Source organism: Phacochoerus africanus, chromosome 11 (genome assembly GCF_016906955.1).
Source record: "Phacochoerus africanus isolate WHEZ1 chromosome 11, ROS_Pafr_v1, whole genome shotgun sequence".
Classification (NCBI taxonomy): Eukaryota; Metazoa; Chordata; class Mammalia; order Artiodactyla; family Suidae; genus Phacochoerus; species Phacochoerus africanus.
In genome coordinates, this window is record NC_062554.1 from 124,276,868 (window position 1) to 124,298,991 (window position 22,124).

The window sequence follows — 22,124 nt, forward strand, 5'->3', positions numbered from 1 at the left end:
AGGAGGCAGCGGGCATGGTGGGAGAAGGGAGGTGGAGGAAGCCTTGGATGGCATGTTGAGGAGTTGGGATTTTGTTCGCTGAGAAAAGTTCTAGGTAGGTGGAGCATCATTATCAGATTTGCCTCTTTAGAAAAACTAGCTTGAGAAGGACAGACGCAGGGGGAAGTGAAGTGAATCGAGGTAAGGTGGTTTCCTAGGGCGGCATGTGCTAGGCAGGCACAACGTCATTCTGAACAAGCCAGTGGCTGGTGGAAAGATGTCAAAGAAGCAGATTTTATAGAATGGGCATGAATTTAAAAATGCAGTCTCTACAGCAACTGTTGATGAAGCAAAGACTCAGGAAAGTAACACAGCCAATAAATATCGAAGAGAACTCTCTTACACTGTTGGTGGGAATGTCAATTGGTATAGCCACGATTGAAAACAGTATGGAGGTTCCTCAAAAAATTAAAAATAGTACTACCGTATGATCCATCTGTCCCACACCTGGGGACCTATCTGGAGGAAACCATAATTCAAAAAGATACACTGGAATTCCTGTCGTGGCTCAGCAGAAACGAGTCTTACTAGTATCCATGAGGACACAGGTTTGATCCCTGGCCTCACTCCCTGGGCTAAGGATCCAGTGTTGACGTGAGCTGTGGTATAGGTTGCAATGTGGCTCAGATCTGTCATTGCTGTGGCTGTGGCGTAGGCCAGCGGCTACAGCTCCGATTTGACCCCTAGCCTGGGAACCTCCATATGCCATGGGTGTGGCCCTAAGAAGACAAAAAAAGAAAAAAAAGATACATGCACCCAGCCAGTGCTTCATCAACATGCTCCGCATGACATGAAAACATGAAAACATCACTCAGCCTTGTCTCGCATCCACCCATTTCCATCCCTGCTACTGAGAGGCCAGAGCAAAGGGAACAGGAGCAGATGGAACAGGCAGAGGATGCTTTTTACTTTGCTTTAAAATTTTTATCACGTCGTCCATTATCAAAATGCATCCCTGCCTCCAGAAGCCTGCTTTAAAACACCGATCGTGTTTTAACATATAAAAAGTGGGCATAAAAGTTGGTGCCTACTGTGATACTGTTGTCAGTGGTCTCATTAGCTACAAATCAAGCTGGTAATTTGCTTTCCTATCTCTTTTTTTAATGTCACATAATGTTTTAACTTGGATCCCACTTTTTTCTTCCACACAGATCCGTAATGCCTCCTGCCTGGCTCTTCCAGGATGGAGGGGAAGCCTGTGGGAGAGCCTGCTCATGTGTTGTCTAAACTCAAACTTTCCACCAAGGCAGAAAACACAGGACCCTGGCTGGTGGAAGACCATGCTCGCATATGGGATGTTTTAAAGACAGAGGAGGTAAGACAACTCCAAATGACACAGTTGGTGCAATGATGGGTTTTCTTAGACTTGAGACTGTCATTCTTATTGTAGCCATTATCAGAGGTCAGCTTGGCATTTTTTTATTTGGGAGCCATAGGCACAACCCTAACTGGAGAACGAGAAGTCAGGGGCCTGCCCCTTGGATATTAATAATTCCACAGTGATTCAGCCAAGCCTTGGCAGATAGGACTTAAAACATACAAGTAGATATTGTCCTTATAGAATCCTACCACATCTAAATGGGAAATCAGATCATGGTGAACAAATTGATTCCTAAGAATCAATGATAACAAGTGGAATTATCTCAATTCATTCTTTGACAGCAGAATTTAGGAGGCTAAATATCAGATAGAGTTCTTTGGTTGCAAGCAATAGAAATGGACTCTGATTAAGGAAAATGGGAAATTTTTGGAGGGTATCGAGAGGCTCACAGAGCCGATGGGAAGTTTGGAGAATTGTGTTTGGAAACAGGACAGGAACCAAGTCAGTAGAACTACTCCGAGCCCTGCCCCTGGTGTAAATTCCAAACTGGTCTTTACTCTCTCCCTGTTCTCACATTTCTCTGCTCAAGATGCAAAACAATGGGAGGGAGGGGCTCATTGCCAAACTTAGTCACATGTCTTTCTGTAGGTTAGTCTGTAAAGAGGAAAAAAAAAAAAAATCTTCCACAAGAAGTCATCATGCCAGGTCCTCAGAGCACTTGTGTTTGGAGTCCAAATCGCTAATATCTGCATGTTGTGACAATCCCCTCCAAGAAATTAACATAATACCTTCGGTCTTAACCATGTGAAATACAGCAGAAGAAATTGCAAACCCTTTATATAGAAATACTTGCACAACAGATTGTTTTATAAAAGCCATAACACTCCACAGAGAGCTGCTGAAGTCTTTGGACATCTCACCTAACGAGGCCAAAACTAGGATCAGAGAAGTGAGGTACCAAGGGCACGAAATGTCAGCAGACACTCACTCTTAGGGTTGTGCCCTGCACGGGCACAAACTTGAAAGTTACTGCGTCTTTATATTGTGCATGCTAGGTGCCTTGCTCACCTTACCCTAGTCCTGGCCCAGGCACCCAATTCTATGCTAGTTTCTTCCCCAAAGTTAACCACTATCCTGAATTTGGCATTTATCATCCTCATGCATATTTCAGCATATATGTTATATACGTGGTATCTATACATCTAATATGTAGTCTTGATTTAATCTTTAAAATTTTCTATAAGCTTTATGCTCTACTTCTACACCTTGCTTTTTTTTTTTTGTCGTCTTTTTTTGCCATTTCTTGGGCTGCTCCCGCAGCATATGGAGGTTCCCAGGCTAGGGGTCGAATCGGAGCTGTAGCCACCGGCCTACACCACAGCCACAGCAACTCGAGATCTGAGCCGCGTCTGCAACCTACACCACAGCTCACGGCAATGCCAGATCCTTAACCCGCTGAGCAAGGCCAGGGATTGAACCCACAACCTCATGATTCCTAATTGGATTTGTTAACCACTGAGCTACAACGGAAACTCCTACACCTTGCTTTTTTTAAACTTAACATTTTTTTCTTTTTCTTTTTCTTTTTTTTTTTTTAGTGCCCCACCTGCTGCATATGGAGGTTCCCAGGCTAGGGGTCTAAAGGAAACTACAGCTGCCAGCCTACACCAGAGCCACAGCAATGCCAGATCCTAGCCGCATCTGCGACCTACACCACAGCTCACAGCAATGCCAGATCCTTAACCCATGGAGCAAGGCCAGGGATCGAACCTGCAACATCATGGTTCCTAATCGGATTCGTTTCCACTGTGCCATGATGGGAACTCCTAAACTTAACATTTTGTTTCTACTTTATGTTTTCTACGATAATACATGTAGTTCTATTTATTTTATTTTATTTATTTATTTATTTATTTTTAATTATTTATTATTATTTTTTTCCCACTGTACAGCAAGGGGGTCAGGTTATCCTTACATGTATAAGTTCTATTTATTTTAACTGCTTTTTATATTCTGTTGATTAATGGAGTCAAATGTATCCATTTTCTTATTAATGAACCTCATTTTTTTTCAATACAAGGCAATGTAGTACATGTTTCTGCATAGGCACCTAGGAGTGACATGCTGGATTATAAAGTAGGAAAACCTTTGGTTTCACTAGTTATTACGTGAGTTTATATCCCCACGAGCAGCATAAGGGAATGTTCCCTTCCCAGCTATTGATAGCATCAGACGTTTAAAGATTGGTTAGTCTGATTGTTTTGAAATGAGGCCTTATTTTAACATGAATTTTTTCATGTGGATAATCAGTTATCCTAGTACTGTTTTTGAACATCCATCATTTCTTCTTCGCTTTGTGATGTTATGTTTCAGGTGTCACGTTTGTTTCCATATTCTCTCTGCTGCTGTGGCACTCCTTCAGCTACTTCAGGTTTGAAGGAAACCTGGGTAACTGATAGGGAAGGTCCCACTACTGAGTTACTGCTCTTCAGGACTGTCTTGGCTCTTTTCCCCTATTCCATATCCTTGCCAAGTTTTGGAATCATCATATTTCTTAATTTTTCCAATCTAATTGGTACAAATTAGAACCTCGTTTTTGCTCGTCAATTGTTTTTGCATCTCAACTCCATCTCCAATATTTTTTCCTTTCCTTTTAGAGTTTACTTTTCTGAGGGTCTAACTTTAGCAAAAGACTTTCGTGGTGTTTGTTGTTGCTGTCTGAAGATGTCTTTATTTTGAGTCCACTTTTATTTTTTATTTTGATTCTATTTTATTTTTGATCTTTTTGTCTTTTTAGGGCCGCACCCGCAGCACGTGGAGGTTCCCAGGCCAAGGGTCTAGTTGGAGCTGTAGCCCCCAGCCTATGCCACAGCCACAGCAACTCGGGATCCGAGCCGCATCTGCAAACTACACCACAGCTCACGGCAACGCCGGATCCTTAATCCACTGAGCAAGGCCAGGGATCAAATCCGCAACCTCATGGTTCCTAGTTGGATTCGTTTCTGCTGCGCCATGACGGGAACTTAAGTCCACCTTTAAAATGATAGTTTAGATAGGTATGGAATTCCAGGTTACTTTCTCTCAAGGCATTGGAAATATTTCAGTCTTCTACCTTCTATTGTTTCTGTTGTAAACTAGCTGAAAGTCTAAGTTATATTTCTTTGAATATACAGCTCTTGGAGTTCCCGTTGTGGCATAGTGGTTAACGAATCTGACTGGGAACCATGAGGTTGCGGGTTCGATCCCTGGCATTTCTCAGTGGGTGAAGGATCTGGCATTGCCGTAAGCTGTGGTGAAGGTTGCAAACGAGGCTCAGATCCTGCATTGCTGTGGCTGTGGCATAGGCCAGCAGCTACAGCTCCGATTAGACCCCTAGCCTGGGAACCTCCATATGCCATGGGAGTGGCTCAAGAAATGGCAAAAAGACAAAAAAAAAAAGTCTATACAGCTCTTCCTTGACTTACAATGGGGTTACATCCTGATAATCCCGTCATACATTGAAAATATTATAAATCAAAAATACATTTAATACGTATAATCCAGCAAACATCATAGTTTTTCCTAGCCTACCTTAAACATGCCCAGAATATTTACAGTGGGGCAAAATCATCTACACACAAAGCCTATTTAATAATAAATGTTGAATATCTCATGTAATGTATTATATACTGGACTGAAAGTGAAAAAACAGAATGGTATAAGTGTATTGGTTGTTTGCTTTGTGATTGTGTGGCTGACTGAGAGCTGTGGTTCATTGCTACTGCCCAGCATCATGAGAGAGTATTATACCGTATACTGCTAGCGTGAGAAAAGATCAAAATTCAGTTTGAAGTACAGTTTCTACTGAATACATATCTCTTTTGCACCATCATGGAGTTGAAAAGTCATTAAATTAAACCACTGTAAGTTGGAGACCATTTATAATGTCTTTTTTCTCTAATTACATAGATATTCTCTACATTTTTGCTCTTTTGCAGTTTCCCTCTTCTGTGCTTAGTTGTGGGTTTCTTTTTACTTAACCTCTTGGAAGTTGTAGGGCTTTCTGCATACGTGGTTGGTATCTTTCATCAATTTAGATGTATCTCTGAAATTTTCTTCTCCAATAATTGCTTTTGCCTCATTTTCCCTCTGTAACTGCAACAAGATTTATGCTCATGTTCCTAAACCTCTTTTTTAAAGTTGCTATCTCTTTTCCTGTCTGTATTATATTCTGATTAATTTTAGATCTATTTTCTCATTCACTAATTTTATCTTCAGTGATGTCTAATTTGCCCTTTAATCATGGAGTTTTAAATTTTGATTATTCAATTTTTACTTCTAGTAGTGTAGTTTGGTTTTGTTAACATCTTCTAGGCTTTTTTCAGTTTCATGTTTTCCATTCATATTTTTATTTTTAAAGACAATTTGTCAGGAACATTGAAGAATTTGAGATTTTACACTGTTTGCAAGTTAGCTGAAAGAAGACGTGAGACCCTTGTCTCGGAGACAAAGGGCTTTAATAGTTAAAGAAGAAGCAGTGGCCAGTGTCAGCATGTTTGTTTTGGTTCCCTATGTTCCAGTTCCTACGGGAATGGCACAGGGGGCTGTGGATAGCTGCTTGCACAGGAGAGGATCACTGACCTTGGGAGTCTTGTCAGTTTGTAGTAGACAGTAAGCAAGCCTGTACTTTCTCCTAGTGGGAGACATTACCTTATCCTTGAGGGTTACTAACTGCAAACACAAGTCTGAAAAATGGTGCAGGTAAAGATCAGCGTGGGCCTTGTGTCCCGTCCCCGCCCCCCTCCCCAAATACAAAGCAAGACATACTGAAGCTCCTGGAGGAGTGTTTCTTTCTTTCTTTTTTTTTTTGTCTTTTTTGTCTTTTTTGTCTTTCTCGGGCAGCACCCACGGCTTTTCTAAGTTGGCTATTCTGATAGCTACGGGGTTTATTCAACTGTTTTTTTTTTTCTGTTTGCTTTTGCACTTGGTGTTTTTTTCATTGTGAGTATTATGAGTTTTTTTTTTTTTGCTTTTTTTAGGCCCATGCCTGTGGCATATGGAGGTTCCCAGGCTAGGGGTCAAATTGGAGCTACAGCTGGGGGCCTTTGTCACAGCCACAGCAATGCAGGATCTGAGCCGCATCTGCGACCTATACCATAGCTCACAGCAACGCTGGATTCTTAACCCACTGAGTGAGGCCAGGGATCGAACCCACATCCTCATGGATCCTAGTAGGGTTCCTTTACCACTGAGCCAAGAAGGGAACTCTGGGAATTCCAAGTTTTATGATTTTTGTAGGTGGGTTCATTTTTCTTGGAATAAAAGGAGTTTTCTCCAAAGAAAAATTGCATTCACTTCTGGGAACATAATCAGCTGGAAGTCAACTTAAAATAAATTCTTAGCTTAAGGTTTTTCAGACTACTCAGTGTGAATACAGGCTAGAAATCTATAGATGGGTATGCTTGTGGTGACTCATTCTAAGGGGAAATGACCCCTTCCCTACCCCTAGTTAGCACCATATGTCAAGATAAACAGTTTTCCTTATGTTGTCATGGAGAGTTTATTTTTCAATCACAGGATACAATTTAGGTGTTTCTGATGAGCATGCAGCTTTTTTCTATATGGTGATTCAGGGACACATCACTGTATTCTTGAAGCTCCACCATCCTCTGGGGCCTAGGAATCTTCTGTGTTCAGCTAGCAATTAGCAAAAAAAGAAATTGAAGAAGACATGCCCAGTTCTTAACCCTCTTGGACCAGAGTGTCATGTATCATATCACTTTACATTCTGTCACTGAGCACTGAGAACTGAGAACCATTGCACTACGGGGACGTGAGGGAGGTGAGGTGGGGAGATGTAATCTCAGGCTGGGCAGCCACTTACCAGCCATGACTCAGTTCTACAGAAATGGAAGCACAGAATGAATTTTGGTGGGCAGTTAAGTAAGTGTCACAGAAACCAAAGCTTAAGTTTATCTGGTTTGGCCGACACCCTGTGAGTGGAAGCTGACTTCAATGCTCATCTCTCTGGGTTCCCTTTTCACACAGGTTTTGGCTTTTACAAATTTTTTATTTCTTGCCAGCCTATCAGTATATTGAAAAAGGCATTTTAGTTTTATTTATCAAACATTTTTTAGTTGTTTGTTTTGGGAGAATTCATTCGGGTATTCAGTCCATGATACTGCTGGAAATGTGAGTTCTGTACTCTTCTGTGACTTCTTTAAATAGAGTGTGTCTTAAAAATACATTTTTTTTTAAGGCGTTCCCATCGTGGCTCAGAGGAAAACGAATCCGACCAGCATCCATGAGGATACAGGTTCAATGCCTGGCCTCACTCATTGGCTTAAGGATCTGGTGTTGCCGTGAGCTGTGGTGTAGGTCAAAGATACAAGCTCAGATCTGGCATTGCTGTGGCTGTGGCGTAGGCTGGTGGCTACAGATCCAATTAGACCCCTAGCTTGGAAGGTCCATATGCCTCAGGCAAGGCCCTAAAAAGACAAAAAAAAAAAAAAATTGTTTCACTTGGTCAGAAAGTGTTATCTATATAGTGTTGAATCTTTGTTATTTTTATTTTTGCCACATTTAGTTAAACACCTTCTTACACAGTATTTATAAATGACTTCTTAGAATCATTTACAAATTTTGTGCAAACACAAGTCAGCTTGTCAAATATCTTTGAAATTAAAACATTATTTCAGGAGTTCCCGTCATGGTGCAGTAGAAACAAATCCGAATAGGAACCATGAGGTTGCAGGTTCAATCCCTGGCCTCGCTCAGTGGCTTAAGGATCTGGTGTTGTTGTGACTGTGGTGTAGGCTGGCAGCTGTAGGTATGGTTTGACCCCTGGCCTGCAAACCTCCATATGCTGAGGGTGCGGCCCTAAAAAGCGAACAAGCAAAGAAACATTATTTCATCTTTAATGAGTGATTAGTTTTAACTATTGTAAATGGACCCTTGAAACATAAATATAAATGAAAATCTCAAGAAATGAACTGGAGTTCATTCTTAAAGGAAAAGTAGAAATTAGCCCAGCAAATGGGATTTTAGAAGGGGAAACCAGAGCAGATGTTTCTGGAAGAGGGAAAACTGTATAGAGGGCAGTGTTAGAATGTTCTGCAGTTTGGAGCATCTGTAGCAGAAGAGGAATGGCAAGACATGAAACCGAGAGGGAACAAATAATGAAAAGTCTTAGATACATCATTCAGAAACTCAGAAATTGTCCTCCGGGCCTTGGGGAGCCAGCAGAGGGTTTTAAGCAGGGGTAGTGACACAGTCAGATTTGATTTTTAGAAATGCTCCTTTGGGAGTTCCAGCTGTGGCTCGGTGGAAATGAATCCAAATAGTATCCATGACGATGTGGGTTTGATCCCTGGCCTTGCTCAGTGGGTCTGGGATCTGGCTTTGCTATGAGCTGTGGTGTAGCTCGCAGTCTCGGCTCGGATCCTGAGTTGCTGTGGTGTAGGCCAGCAGCTGTGGTGCTGTAGTTCCAATATAACCCCTAGCCTGGGAACTTCCATATGCCACAGGTTCAGCCCTAAAAATCAAAAAGAAAAAAAAAAAAAAAAGAAAAGAAAACAAAAAGAAACGCTATCTGTCAGACATATGAACCATGGCTTTGAACACTTCAAAACCGCCTTAGGCCACTTTGGCCCTTTGGTCTCCTTCCCGGCCTGCACTATGCTCGTCAGCGCTCAGCTGGGGACTCTTTGGGGATGTTCTTTTTCCTTTGTAATAGGAATTCTTTCTTTCCAGCTAGGCTGTCTGTCCTTGAGACCATGCCCATTAGTTTCAATTCTACTCCACTTAGAAACCCCAAAGCACTGGCATACGGCTGGACAAAAGCTAAAATAAATACCTGATGATTTATTGATTGATGAATCATTTTGTGGTAATTACATAACCATGTAATCATGATTTCATAGTAATATATTGTTTCTCTAAACTTTAACATCGACCCAGATACTGCCGACTCTGGGTTAAAAGGTGATTCATTTGATTCATCCTTGGGCAGTACTAAGTGGTGGTGATTTTTTTGGTCTCGGTCATTTCTGATCGAAATTGCATCAGCTCATTCATCATGCAGTGGACTTATCTGTGCTTAATGTCTTACATTTGCGGGAAGGCTTCCAAGATAAGCAGTGTTCTCTGTGGCTGTGAAACAGAGATGTTCTCTGTGTGAAATTAAACTAGTGAATGCCTGCACGGAGACTAGACATATGACCTCTCCCTCTCTATTCAGTGCAGGAATGGGGCCCCACATTGTAGCATCGCCTTATTGGAGGAAGAAGTCGTGTGTGTTCATCATGCATACTTTGCAGATTAAATCATACTCATCCGAGGGACAGGAAGAGAGAGAATTTTAAAAAAAGAAAAAGTCGATGACAATTTGGACAAGCAGTGGGAGTGCATTGTGTTCGTCTCTGAAGAGCCAGCTCTTTGCTGAACTTAAAGGCTGTGGTTCAATGACAGCGATAAGGTTCTTCTTTGTGATTCTGAATGACTTCTTCTCTCTGCCAGAAATTTTCACATGAGGCAAAGGGATAGAAATGCCCTGCCCAGGAGCTTATTAACATAGAAACATGCTTTGAAGTATTTTTACCGAAATGAGTAAAGTAGGCGTTAGCCTCAGTAATGAGAAGTGGAATATTGAGACGGCATAGTATTCAATTGGGACCTGTGAGGGAGAGAAAATGTCATTTAAAATGTCATTTATTGGAGTTCCCATTGTGGTGCAGTGATTAACGAATCTGACTAGGAACTATGAGGTTGTGGGTTTGATCCCTGGCCTTGCTCAGTGGGTTAAGGATCCCGCATTGCCGTGAGCTGATCCCGCATTGCTGTGGCTCTGGCGTAGGCTGGCAGCTACAGCTCTGATTCAACCCCTAGCCTGGAAACCTCCATATGCTGTGGGAGTGGCCCTAGAAAAGGGAAAAAGACAAAAAAAATGTCATTTATTGAGCACCTACTTTGTGTCAAGAACTGTCCTTGGCACCTTCATATTCATCAATATATTTGTCCCAGCCATAGGGACTTTTTTTTTTTTTTTTTGGCTGCCTTGGAACAAATGGAATTCTCGGGCCAGGAATCAGATCCAGCTGTAGTTGTGACTTATGCCACAGCTGTGGCAATGCCGGATCCTTAACCCAATGTGTGGGGCTGGGAATTGAACCTGCATGCCAGAGCTCCAGAGAAGCTGTCAATCCTGTTGTGCTACCCTGGAAACTCCCATAGGGACGTTTTTCATCAGGATTTTGAAGATCAGAGGTTAAGGCACATGCTCAAAGATATGTCGCTGCTAGGTGGCAGAGTAACATTCAAACTCAGGTTTGTCTCCATCCATTTGTAGTCTTATCTCCTCCTGAAGCTGGCTACCAAAATTATTCAAATCAGTCTGATTCTGCATTTGGTTTCCCTGCATAGACTTCAGCTAATCCTGGCCAGGGCATCATCCTCAGCATGATACATGGTACCACTCTTGCTCTCCCAGAGCCTGGCTTAGCAATGTCATGTGTGAACAGACACCAAGGTATATCCTGAGTCATAACTTTCCTCCATTCCTCCAAGTGTTATTCCAGTGTGTGTGGCTGGGTGTCCACCTCTGTTCTCCCAGGTAGTGTCCTGGGAGCTCACGGACACTCACCCTGCCCTTTACTCCATCCCAATTAGACGAAGCCCGGGACCTCTGCTAAGCTCTTCTTAGCTTTCTTCTGTGTAACTGAGTTCTGCTCCACATACCCCAAGCTAGTGGTGGGGTCCAAATGTGTGAACAGCCTGATTGTTTGGACCCGGGATGTTTTCGCCCGTTTCCTGAACTGCTGTTGCTTCCTTGGACATTAAAGCCTGTCAGAATCACATCAGTTTCCCTCTGCCCTTGAGACACCGCTCACCGAACAGTCTGCTGGCACCACGGGGCACACACCTGCTCTCAGGGAGGTCTCTCTAGCTCCAATCTACTCACCCTAGAGCCTCTTATTTTTGTCTATTGGCTCTTGCTGCCAGAGTCCCAAATAGCCCAGTGTATGACTGTTTGAGTTACAGCATGACTTTTCCAGTAATCTTCATAGTCTAAACTAGAGGGGGATCCTCCAGATATCATTTGGTTATGTTTTAGTGTTAGAAGCCTACACCTCTTCAAGGAAGACATCCTTGACCCTTCTGGTCAGGGTAAGTGACCCGACTGTGTGGGCCCATTTCTGCTTTTCTAACTCCTAAGACGCATCACGTGAATGGTACTGGTATGTTTAGGTACCACTGTCTCCCAAACTGGAATGTAAGCTCCTCAAAGGCAGCACCTCGTTCATGTTCATCTGTAGACGCCAGTGTTATTTCCAGTGCTTGGCACTTAGTAGGTACTTAATAAATATTTACCAAATAGAGAAAAAAATATGGATGGATTAAGAGCATGGGCTCTGGCGTCAGATTTGCTGTGTGACCTTGTCAAATTTCTTAACCTCTCTGCAGTTCCGTTTCCTCATTTATGAAAAGTGTATACTAATAGGGTCTGTGCAAATTAATTGAGTGATAGTATGTAAAGTGCTTAGAACAGTGCCTCCTGCTTACTAAGCAATAGATGGAATCTTTATTATCGAATGAAACAGTGAGGGGGGAAGAGTATAATGTGTGACACCATACTGGCCTACCAATTTTAGGACTTCCCGTGTGGCTCATACTGGCCTACAATTTTACTGGAGTTGCTTTTGGCCCCTGCCCTCTGAATTAAAGATGTCCCCCACATTCTGGAAGGCCCCACACTCTGGGATCCTTCCTTTGTTCTTAAACGACTCCAGAATTTGAACTGGTGGACACAGCTGCCTGACTCGAGTGACTCCAGTGACTGCCCCCCCACCGAGATGCCTGTGAGTGCCCTTTCCAGGAGGATGACCATCAACCCCAGTTAAACCAGTGTTGTGTTGGGAGTTCCCATCATAGCGAATCTGACTAGGAACCATGAGGTTGCAGGTTCGATCCCTGGCCTTACTCAGTGCGTTAATTGCGGTGAGCTGAGGTGTAAGTCACAGACGTGGCTCAGATCGGGCGTTGCTGTGGCTGTGGTGTAGGCTGGCAGCTGTAGCTCCACTTTGACCCCCTAGCCTGGGAACCTCCATATGCCATAGGTGCAGCCCTAAAAAGACAAAAGACAAAGTAAATAAATAAATAAATAAATAAATAAATAAATAGACAGTGTTGTGTTGAGATATACAAATCCTTTGGGGAGTGGCCAGATGGGAGTGTTTTCAGAACCACCACTCAGGTCCTCCCTCTCTCCCCTGTGTGAGAAATACGGCAACCTTTGAGTCTCTGGGGGAGGGGGGGGGAGTCTCCCTGAAAAGGAGTGGGCAGGATCAGTTCTATGCTGACCCAGTTGCTCAGGTGACCATTTGAATGGGAAAAGGCAGGCCCTTCCAGGAGGATAAAATTAGACAGGATTGATATGTGGAGAGCGTTCTCCTGTAAAACTCTCTTAGCCATTTGCAACCAGTGTAGCCTGTCCTGTTTGGCTCCCAGTCCTAGAACAAACCCTGCCTTCACCAGATCAGCTGTGAATATTTCTCTGCATTTTGCTGCTGAGAGTAAAGGAAACTCCAAGTAAATATAGGGAAGACAAGGAGAAAGAAAGAGAAGCACCTGTTTCTTGAGGGCCTGGAAATCATTCCTTCATAGGGCTTGCATTTATGTGGGTCTTCGGGTCTCCAAGAGCAAGTTTGCAAAGCAGTTCTGTTTCAGCTCATTGTTTTCCAAAATGTGTTCCCTGTAAACCTCAGGGTCTCTTTTCATTCCCTTGAAAACTCCATTACGTCAGGACAAGCTTGGCATGAGGCAATGAAGAGGCCAGGGATGGGGGGAGAGGGGCTTAAAACGGAAATAGTTCCCTTGAAAGGGAGAGGAAGTCTCTTCTGTCCTTTAGGCTTCTCTCTCTTTCAAGGGGTATACACGCCGAAGAAAGGGCATATTTGAATTTGTCCTCGGCTTACCAATGAAGGGTATTTGGGAGAGTCGCACTGCTTCCCTCAGCCGTGAGGAGCTGGTTCAAAGGCGCCTCCTCTTTCAGGGCCCAGAAGAAGAAATAGTTGAAAACTTTTCACTGTAAACTCTTCCCCAACGCCCTGGCATTTAAGAAATTTACCTGCTTTACTTGATGAGAAACCCTCATCTAGAATCTCAGGAAACTCTATAGGTGATGAAAATTTTAGAAAGGTAGAGATTTGGGGGAAGTCACTGGTAAGAAAGGATTAACTTTCTTTAAAAAATTGCACTCCAGGGAGTTCTTGTGTGGCGCGGTGGATACGAATCCGACTAGTGTCCATGAGGATGTGGGTTTAATCCCTGCCCTCTCCCAGTGGGTCAGGGATTTGGCATAGACATGAGCTGTGGTGTAGGTTCAGATGTGACTCTGATCCTGTGTTGTGTGGCTGTGGTATAGGCCAGAAGTTGCAGCTCCAATTCAACTCATAGCCTAGGAACTTCCATGTGCCTTGGGTGTTGCCCTAAAAAAAGCACACACACACACACACACACACACACACACACACACAGACACAGACACAAATGCACTCCAGGAGTTCCCAAAGTGATTGGTGTCTTGGGAGTGCTTGGTTGCAGGTTTGATCTGCAACCTGCACAGTGGGTTAAAGATCCTGTGTTGCTGCAGCTGCAGCTTAGGTCACATCTGTGGCTTGGATCTGACCTCTGGCTTGGGCACTCTATATGCCACAAAGTGGCCCCCCCCCCAAAAAAAATTGCCACCCCACTATCAGTAGCCCCAGTGCCTTTGCACATCATGCTGTAGTCTCTGTTTAGAATGCCCTTCCCCTTTGCCTACTCATCCTTTGGATCTGGCAGTTTCCCCTGATCGTCACAGACTATGTTGTATGCCCTTGTCATTTTTTCTTAACCGTTTTTAGTACCTTTTAGGTTTAGTGTTTCCTTTATGTACACTTAACGACATTATGTGGCAATAATTATATTCATTTCTAGTATACTATGAGCTCCTAACGTGAGGGACTCTTTTTTGTTTGTTTGTGTGTTTGTTTGTTGTCTTTTTAGGGCTGCACCCTTGGCACATGGAAGTTCCCAGGCTAGGGGTCGAATCATAGCTACAGCTGCTGGCCTACACCACAGTCACAGCAACATGGGATCCAAGCAATGTCTGCAACCTACACCACAGCTCACGGCAACGCCAGATCCCCGACCTGCTGAGCAAGGCCAGGGATTGAACCCGCATCCTCATGGATACTAGTCCGTGAGCCATGATGGGAACTCCTGGGACTCTGTTTTATTCAATTACATCACCGCATTGTTGAGACATTATGCGAGTGAATGAATGAATGAAAAAACAAAGGAACAGACAGATAAACAACTATCACACACATTGATGCTTACTCTTAGAAGAGCACCCAAGTGATAGAATTTCTGCGGGTTAGTGGTATTTTTCTCTGATGTCGTAAAAGGACAGACCCAAGGCCCAGAACTGTATGATTTATTCTGTGGCTGGTATTTGCCAATAATAGGAACCATTAGAATTTTACTGGATTTCTGACAAATCAACACCATATGAGTATAGTAAAAATATAGTAACAAAGCAAAGAGCCTGATGAAAAAAGTCCTCAGTAAGGAAAATAACCTCTCCACCCACTCTTGTTTACAAACTAACTCATTGTTGCCTCAAAACATTCCTTTTAAGCAGGATGGATGCAATGCAAGAACAAATCTGAACTATTTCAAAGTAAAAGTGTTGATGAAGGAAACTAAAAATGGCAAAAAGACTTGAAACCCTGTGATGAACAAATCATGCTCTACCAAGCTGGGAGGAGACATTTTTAAGGAATAATGGAAGGTGGCAGATCCGGGAAAGCAAGAAAGAGCCAAGATTTCACATGGGAGTCCAGAAGCATTGTGTTTTACTAAGAAAAGTCCAAACTGCTGACAATACCATCCCAAAGAAAGTGAGTGATTCCCAAACACTCAGGCCTCACTGGAGGAAATGTAGCAAGCTCCTTGCTGCAAAGCAGACATACAGGGACAGGCACTCCCTTTGGGGCAGGGAACAAGGGGTCATCTTTTCCTGAAGGGAGGCAGGGAGCACAAGAAAGAAGGTACAGGGACTTAACCTTATCCTTCTGAGCTATAGAACCACACACATGCCGACCCTGAAGCAACCGTGAGAATTTGCCTGAGATCCAAGTAGACATACAGAGAAAAGAGCCAATGATTTATCCCTAGACTTTAGGTTTGTAATTGTTAAGAGAAAAATACAGGACACTGTAGAAACTCTAAGTGACAGCCAATTTTTCAGTACAGCTTTTAAATATGTGGTCACCTTGTAAAGTCTTTTTACACCACAACCACGGCATTACAGTCCTTCTAGGACCAAGATAAATTTTCAGGGGCCATCTAATCCGAATGGAGCTTGTCATTTGTCATCCTTAACCAGTGTGTGTGTTGGGGGGTGGTTCTGTTCAGCCTTTTAATGCTGTTTTCTTATTGCCTTGATGGTTGCAGGTTTCTTTTGCAGTGGAGACACTTCCCATGGTATTATATCACCATTTAATTGCTTATTCGCAGCTACATTAATCAGAATACTTTTGAATGCAGTGCCCCCATCAACTTAATTTTCTGCACGTTTACGAGATAACAGCACATAACCCATAGTAGGCACTTAATTAATGTTTATTTTATTTTATTTTATTTTTCGTCTTTTGTCTTTTTAGGGCCACACCCTCAGCATATGGAGGTTCCCAGGCTAGAGGTCGAATTGGAGCTGTACCTGCTGGCCTACACCACAGCCACAGCAACACAGGATCCAAGCCGAGTCTCTGACCTGTACCACAGCTCATGGCAATGCTGGATCTATAACCCACTGAGCGAGACCCACCGAAACCTCATGGTTCCTAGTTGGATTCGTTTCCCCTGCGCCACGATGGGAACTCCTAATTGATGTTTTTTTAAATGAATGGATGAATAACATATGTGAAAATACATTCTCTGGCTCAGAAAGTGCAAGTGCCTTCCCAATATGGATATGATTTGAGGATCTAGGCAATAAAAGGGAAAGCCTTATGGATTTTAGATTTAGGTAAAATTTGGTTTGAACATGGTAGTAGCATTTACTGGGTGGATTACTTGGGCAGTAGTTCATCTGCTAAGTCCTAGATTCTTCAGCCATAAAAAATGGATAATAATATTCTTTTAGGGAGGTTGAATATGCAGTGTGTATAAACCTAGGACAATGACTGGCACATAACAAGTGCTTAATAATATTGTTTCCAGTTTTCTCTCTAATTTAACTCAGAATTGATCACAAAATCATTTCAGTTTTGGCCCTTTGAAAAGAGTCTTGAGTACACTGAAAGTAATATGCAAAACTGTCTTTTGTTTTGTTTTGTTTTTTGCCTTTTAGGGCCATACCCACGGCATGTGGAAGTTCCCAGGCTCGGGTCAAATCGGAGCTACAGCTGCCGGCCTACACCACAGCCACAGCAACGTGGGATCCGAACCGTGTCTGCAACCTACAGCATAGCTCATGGCAATGCCAGATCCTTAACCTGTTGAGCAAAGCCAGGGATCGAACCTGCAACCTCATGGATCCTAGTCGGGTTCGTTAACCACTGAGACACGAAGGGAACTCCTGCAAGGGTGTTAACATTTGTCAATTCCAGATGGTGGTACAATGAACACAGTTACATATTTGTATTTCTCTGTTATCTTTTAAAATTCAAAAAAATTAAACGTATCAAAAGGGTTAAATGACAGCTATCATTAAATAAAGAAAACATCTAGAAGAAATTAATTCCTGCCTTAGTAAATGTAGTATAGTGCGATGAGTCATTTACTCAATAAATATTTGTTGAGTGACTATTATGGAGAGGACTGATAGAGACCTGCCTCATGGAGCTTACAGTCCAGTGAAGAATACAGAACTTATTTATTTTTTTAAAGGCACCATACATGTGACCAGGCAATCAGAAGGAAATACGAGGTGATAAAGGAGTACACGTGAAGGCTATTATGCCTAGATTTGGGAGGTTTGGAAAAGCTCAGAGTAAATCATGATGTGCAGAGGAGGAAGCGATGTATAAAATGAGACATGAGACCGAATATGGTGAACTATTCATGATGAAGGTGGAGAGGGAAGGCCTTTGCGCAGGCGGAGGAAAAAGCATGGGCAAAGGCCCAGAGGCTAGAAGGGGCTGGGGGAATGGAGAGTAGTTCATTATGGACGGAAGATAGGGTTCACGGCAGGAGGTGGTGGGGAGATGAAGCTTGAACGGAGGGCAGGGATCAGATCATGAAGGGCCATGAAAGCCTCACGACTCTGTGGGAGAGTGTGTCCTCCAAACATCCAGACTCCTGTCTGCCACTGTTAGTGGGGGTCTTCACCTTTATACTAATATTTTTGGTGCTTAGGAACAGCTAATTCAATGCTCAAAGATGGATGGAATGCTGTGTTTTCTGGGGAGCCTGAAAACATCTAGAAGAAATGTTGCTTTTTTTGTTTGTTTGTTTGTTTGTTTTGTCTTTTTGCCTTTTTCTGGGGCTGCTCTTGCTGCATATGGAGGTTCCCAGGCTAGGGGTCGAATCAGAGCTGTAGCTGCTGGCCTACCCCACAGCCACAGCAACACGGGATCCGAGCCACATCTCTGACCTACACCACAGCTCAGAGCAATGCCGGGTCTTTAACCCACTGAGCAAGGCCAGGGATCAAACCCACAACCTCATGGTTCCTAGTTGGATTCGTTAACCACTGCGCCACGATGGGAACTCCTGTGTTGCTATTTTTAGTGCACAGCAACTTTGGAGAAGTTCAATCTCCTACACATTTTCAACCCAAGAACTTTCATAGATGGCTTGAAGCTGTCCTGAGCCAAAGGACACCATATCTGCCTGCCATCAACAGGAGATTATTAGCAGTGGCTTGTTTAATGTCCTCCTGGACTTAGAGTTGAAACACACCTGAAGATAGCCTTTGGGAACCTTATATGTAAATAGAAGAGCTTTGTCGTAAAAAGTTGGCTTTATCGTATTTTTCTTAGATGGCTGATGTCCTCTTACATCAGGTGGATTGTGTTTGTGTCTCTGGTTTTGAGATTAGCCAGAGGTTTTCAAACTAATAAATAATTTTATCATCTTGAGGATTTTCCCCTTAATAAAACAAATGGCATTTTGCTGCTATTCTGTGGCGCTAGGATGAATGGAGTTTGGTTTGAAGAATTTGGACCACAGTTGCACTGGGGCGAAGATGAAGAAGGGTGATTACATTCTAATGACAGTCACTCACATTATCCAACTGTGTTCAAACTCAGGACCATTACACATTGTTTCCTAATGGAAAATAAACAGGCCAGACAATTCAGGGTACATGAGCCAGCTGGTGACCTTGCCAGGGACTCCTCAGGGAGGGAGTTGATAGGAAAACTGATGATCTGAGATTGTGATTTGCCCAAAGTTGCAGAATAACATCATTAGACTCGAATCCCCAACTGTTGCTCCACCCACTGGGTTTTTCACGAGTGTTTAAGTGTCTCAAAGGCTCTAAGCTTTGCAAGCTCTAGTTACATGGTCAGGTTCCTGGATGCTGTCATTCGGGAGTACACTTTTTCTTGTCACTTGAGTTCTTTATGATGAAGGCTTCCCTCCCTTTGCTCCCTGCCCTGCCCTGCATCTTCCTTTCGTTACCACTGAGAAAACAGACATTAAATTTGGAAGTGGGGTGTCTGAAAGGGCAGATCCTCTTACAGTTCGTTGTACGTGTCCAGGAAAATCTTTAAGCTACAACTCTAAGTAGCCTGTTTCGTGCCTCCGGTTGTGTTATTTTTCTTATTTAATGTGATCGGTAGTTCAAAGCAGGATCTACTTATTCTTGGCTCAGTTTCCATCCCACCGGTTATGAGTGTTAGATGTATATGTAGAATCCTGTTCTCAGAGGAGGATCTGAAGAGACTCTGTTATAAGTATGGGTTCACCCCCACGAGGCACAGCTGGTGCAAATCAGCAGGATGCAGCAATAGCTTAGGGTTATTGGCAGAGCCTGTACTTAGCATGATATGGTAAAGAAAAGGGCCTCTGTACTGTAGGATAGAGACGAAGGGGAAAGCCAGGGAGGGAGAAGGCAGCATATCAAAGACAAACAGGAGAGGGAAGACATGAAAAGAGCAGTGGTTTTCCTAGTGACCTCACAACCAGCAGTAGGGGTGAAACGATATACTGCGTACAGTTTTATTGAGTAAAACCATGTTGCTATACAGCCCTCCATGGTTTGGAGAGACGGGGGGGCACCTTGTTTTATACTATCTATGTGCCTGTCCTTTGTCAGAGGAAACAGAGGAGCTGCGGGGCAGCTCGATGAGCCCATGGAGACCTGGGAGAGGTTCTTGAAAGGAGTTGGGGAGAATAGAAATTCCAGGGTGGAAAAAGGGGTATGGATTCCACACCCCAGGTTCTCTGCCTTAGCCTGATTTGATGTACGTCAGCCATGGCTCCACCACGGGTCTCAGGTTTTGGCTGGAGATTCACGTGGTCCGCATAACTCTCTCAGGGTGCGGTGACTTACTTTCCCAGATCACTACCAAGATAGGCCCAACCTCCAGAGAGTTAGTTTTGTCTTTCCTCAAGGCCTAGCTTCAGTGCTCCTTTGAAGGCAAATGAGCAGTGATCGGCGGAGCCTTTCTGAAAGTGAAGTTCCTGTTCCAGCCTCCCACCCGCACCCCCTGGTGGGAGTGGCTTGCTAGGATCTGGGAACCTCCCGTAGACTCTCTCTCGGTCTTTCAATGACCATCTGTAGGTGTCCGGGAGGAAAACAGAGGAGGTGAGACTCCCTCCTCCCCCAGAGGACAGCCTCATACCAGTAAGGGAGCAGGGCAGCTGTGCATATTCTGGAATCAGAGCTTAAAATTGGTGATTCTTATTTGTAGTATTGCAAACTCTGTATCATCTTGAGATCAGAGTTTATGGTTGCAGATATGCTCAGATTTCAAGGTAGATAAGTTGGCCCCCAAAGTTAATTCTGGGTCAAGGTGAATTTGTGGGGTCACCCCCAAGGTTACCCCTAGATCTTTATATGTGTTCCAGATACCGGTGCATGTGGTATTTCAGATACTGATTACATTTGTGGATTGTGTTGGAAACTTCAAAAACAAGGAGCTAGATAGAAGTGTGAGGAAAGACAGTTTGGATACTTCTTTTAATGAATGATGAAAAAGCATGAGTGTCGGATTCTGTGGCGCAACTGAAGAAACAGATGCTGTTTCGTGCTTAGTGTATGAGTGTGAGGAAAGAACTAGGGCAAATCCAAGAACCATCAATTCATAAAAGAAAAAAAATCAGTATTTAATTAGCATGAAGAATATTCAGATTACATAGTGACAAAAAAATTCATTCAGTTTAGTTTACTATAAAATATTTGGTGAGACATAATGGGCATAGAATTTTATAAAATTCATCTTGATTTCAGTTTCCTCCCTGAGGGAATACCTGGAAACACCTAGAACATTCTTTATGTACTAAAGAAATAACTTTCTCTAAAGAATTATTTTAGAGGAAAAATGGTTCATAATTAGTATGATGGCCTTCTTCTTAAAAAAAAAAAGTGAGCAGTTATGGATATGTAGCCACTTTCTGCCTGATGGCCAATGTAGCAGTTGTGTAGACCTTTGGAATCTGGTTGGTGTTCTTATTTCTGATCTCTTTGGAACAAATATCAAGTGATGCCATTTCAATAGTTTTAATATGCTTTGTGTCATTTTTCCAGGAGCGTGATAAATTAGAACTCATACATCTCTTCTACTTTGGCCCAATCTCCCTTGTCATCAAGGGCATCCAGTTTTGAAGCAGCTGTTTGGGTGAGAGATACAGGAGGTGGCCATGAAACAGATCCAAGCCAATTGGCCCTTGGGTAAATAAACTTTTTATTGGGTAAATAAATGACCTTGGCCTCCTAAGCCCCACGCTGTAACTAGCTGAAGTAACCTAGCCTGGGGGAAAGCCCGCTTCCCTGAAGATGCTCCAGCGTTTAGAAATTATCCAACAAGGCTTATAATCATGCTGAACAGCCTCTTCTATCCTGATGATGAATAATCGTATGGCGATCCTAGGGTCACCGTCAGGTAGCAAGCAAACCATGTTAAAGTCAGGCTTATTTTATAGGATTCGTTCCTAGGCCAATTCTGTGGACATTGTACTGAGATAAACGTTGACAATCTTGCTTCATAGCGGAAGCCATTGAGGTCGGTTTTGACCAGTGGGAAGCTTCCATGTGTAGCACAGAGAAAAGTCATGTGACAGGCGAGCCTTTCCGTGCAGTGCACTCGTTGAATCTCAGTCTCGTCTCATCTCTTCACTCTGTCTGGGTAGACAGTGGCCTAGGCCACACCAGCCTGGACTATGGAACAGACTGAAGATGGTACATTTCCTGCCCAGGTCTAAGGAAACGAAGGAGCCATGCTGTTCGGCAGAAAGGGAGTTACCAGCAGCACTGGACGCTCTGTTGCCGAAGGCTGGTTTATATTCCTCATACTTCTAGGCCTACCCTTGGTCACCATTCCCTCCCAATACCTCTCTTTGAGCCTCTTGAGTGGCCAGTAGGGGCAGGGGAGGGATGAGCATGTTCCTTTGGAGTCTCTGGATAGCTGGGACAACATTTTGGCCTCTCATATTCTTGGGCAGGGGCTAGTTCCTCTTATTAAAACCCCTTTTCCGAAGGCAAATACGTAGAAAAAATTCAGCTACAAGCTCATTTGAGTTCCCCCTCATGAGGGAACTTCCCACTTCCCCCTTCCCCCTAATATACAGT

The 22,124-nt window shown here is 43.4% G+C and overlaps 1 protein-coding gene across 1 annotated transcript in view; it reads left to right on the plus strand.

Moving 5' to 3' along the window:
• Window positions 1-22,124, plus strand: part of RGL1 (ral guanine nucleotide dissociation stimulator like 1) — a 291,186-nt gene that overhangs the window by 105,562 nt on the left and 163,500 nt on the right. The window contains exon 2 of the mRNA XM_047754302.1: window positions 1,191-1,354. Coding sequence (XP_047610258.1) covers window positions 1,223-1,354 — 132 coding nt within the window. The 5' untranslated portion in view covers window positions 1,191-1,222. The remainder of the gene's footprint in view (window positions 1-1,190; window positions 1,355-22,124) is intronic.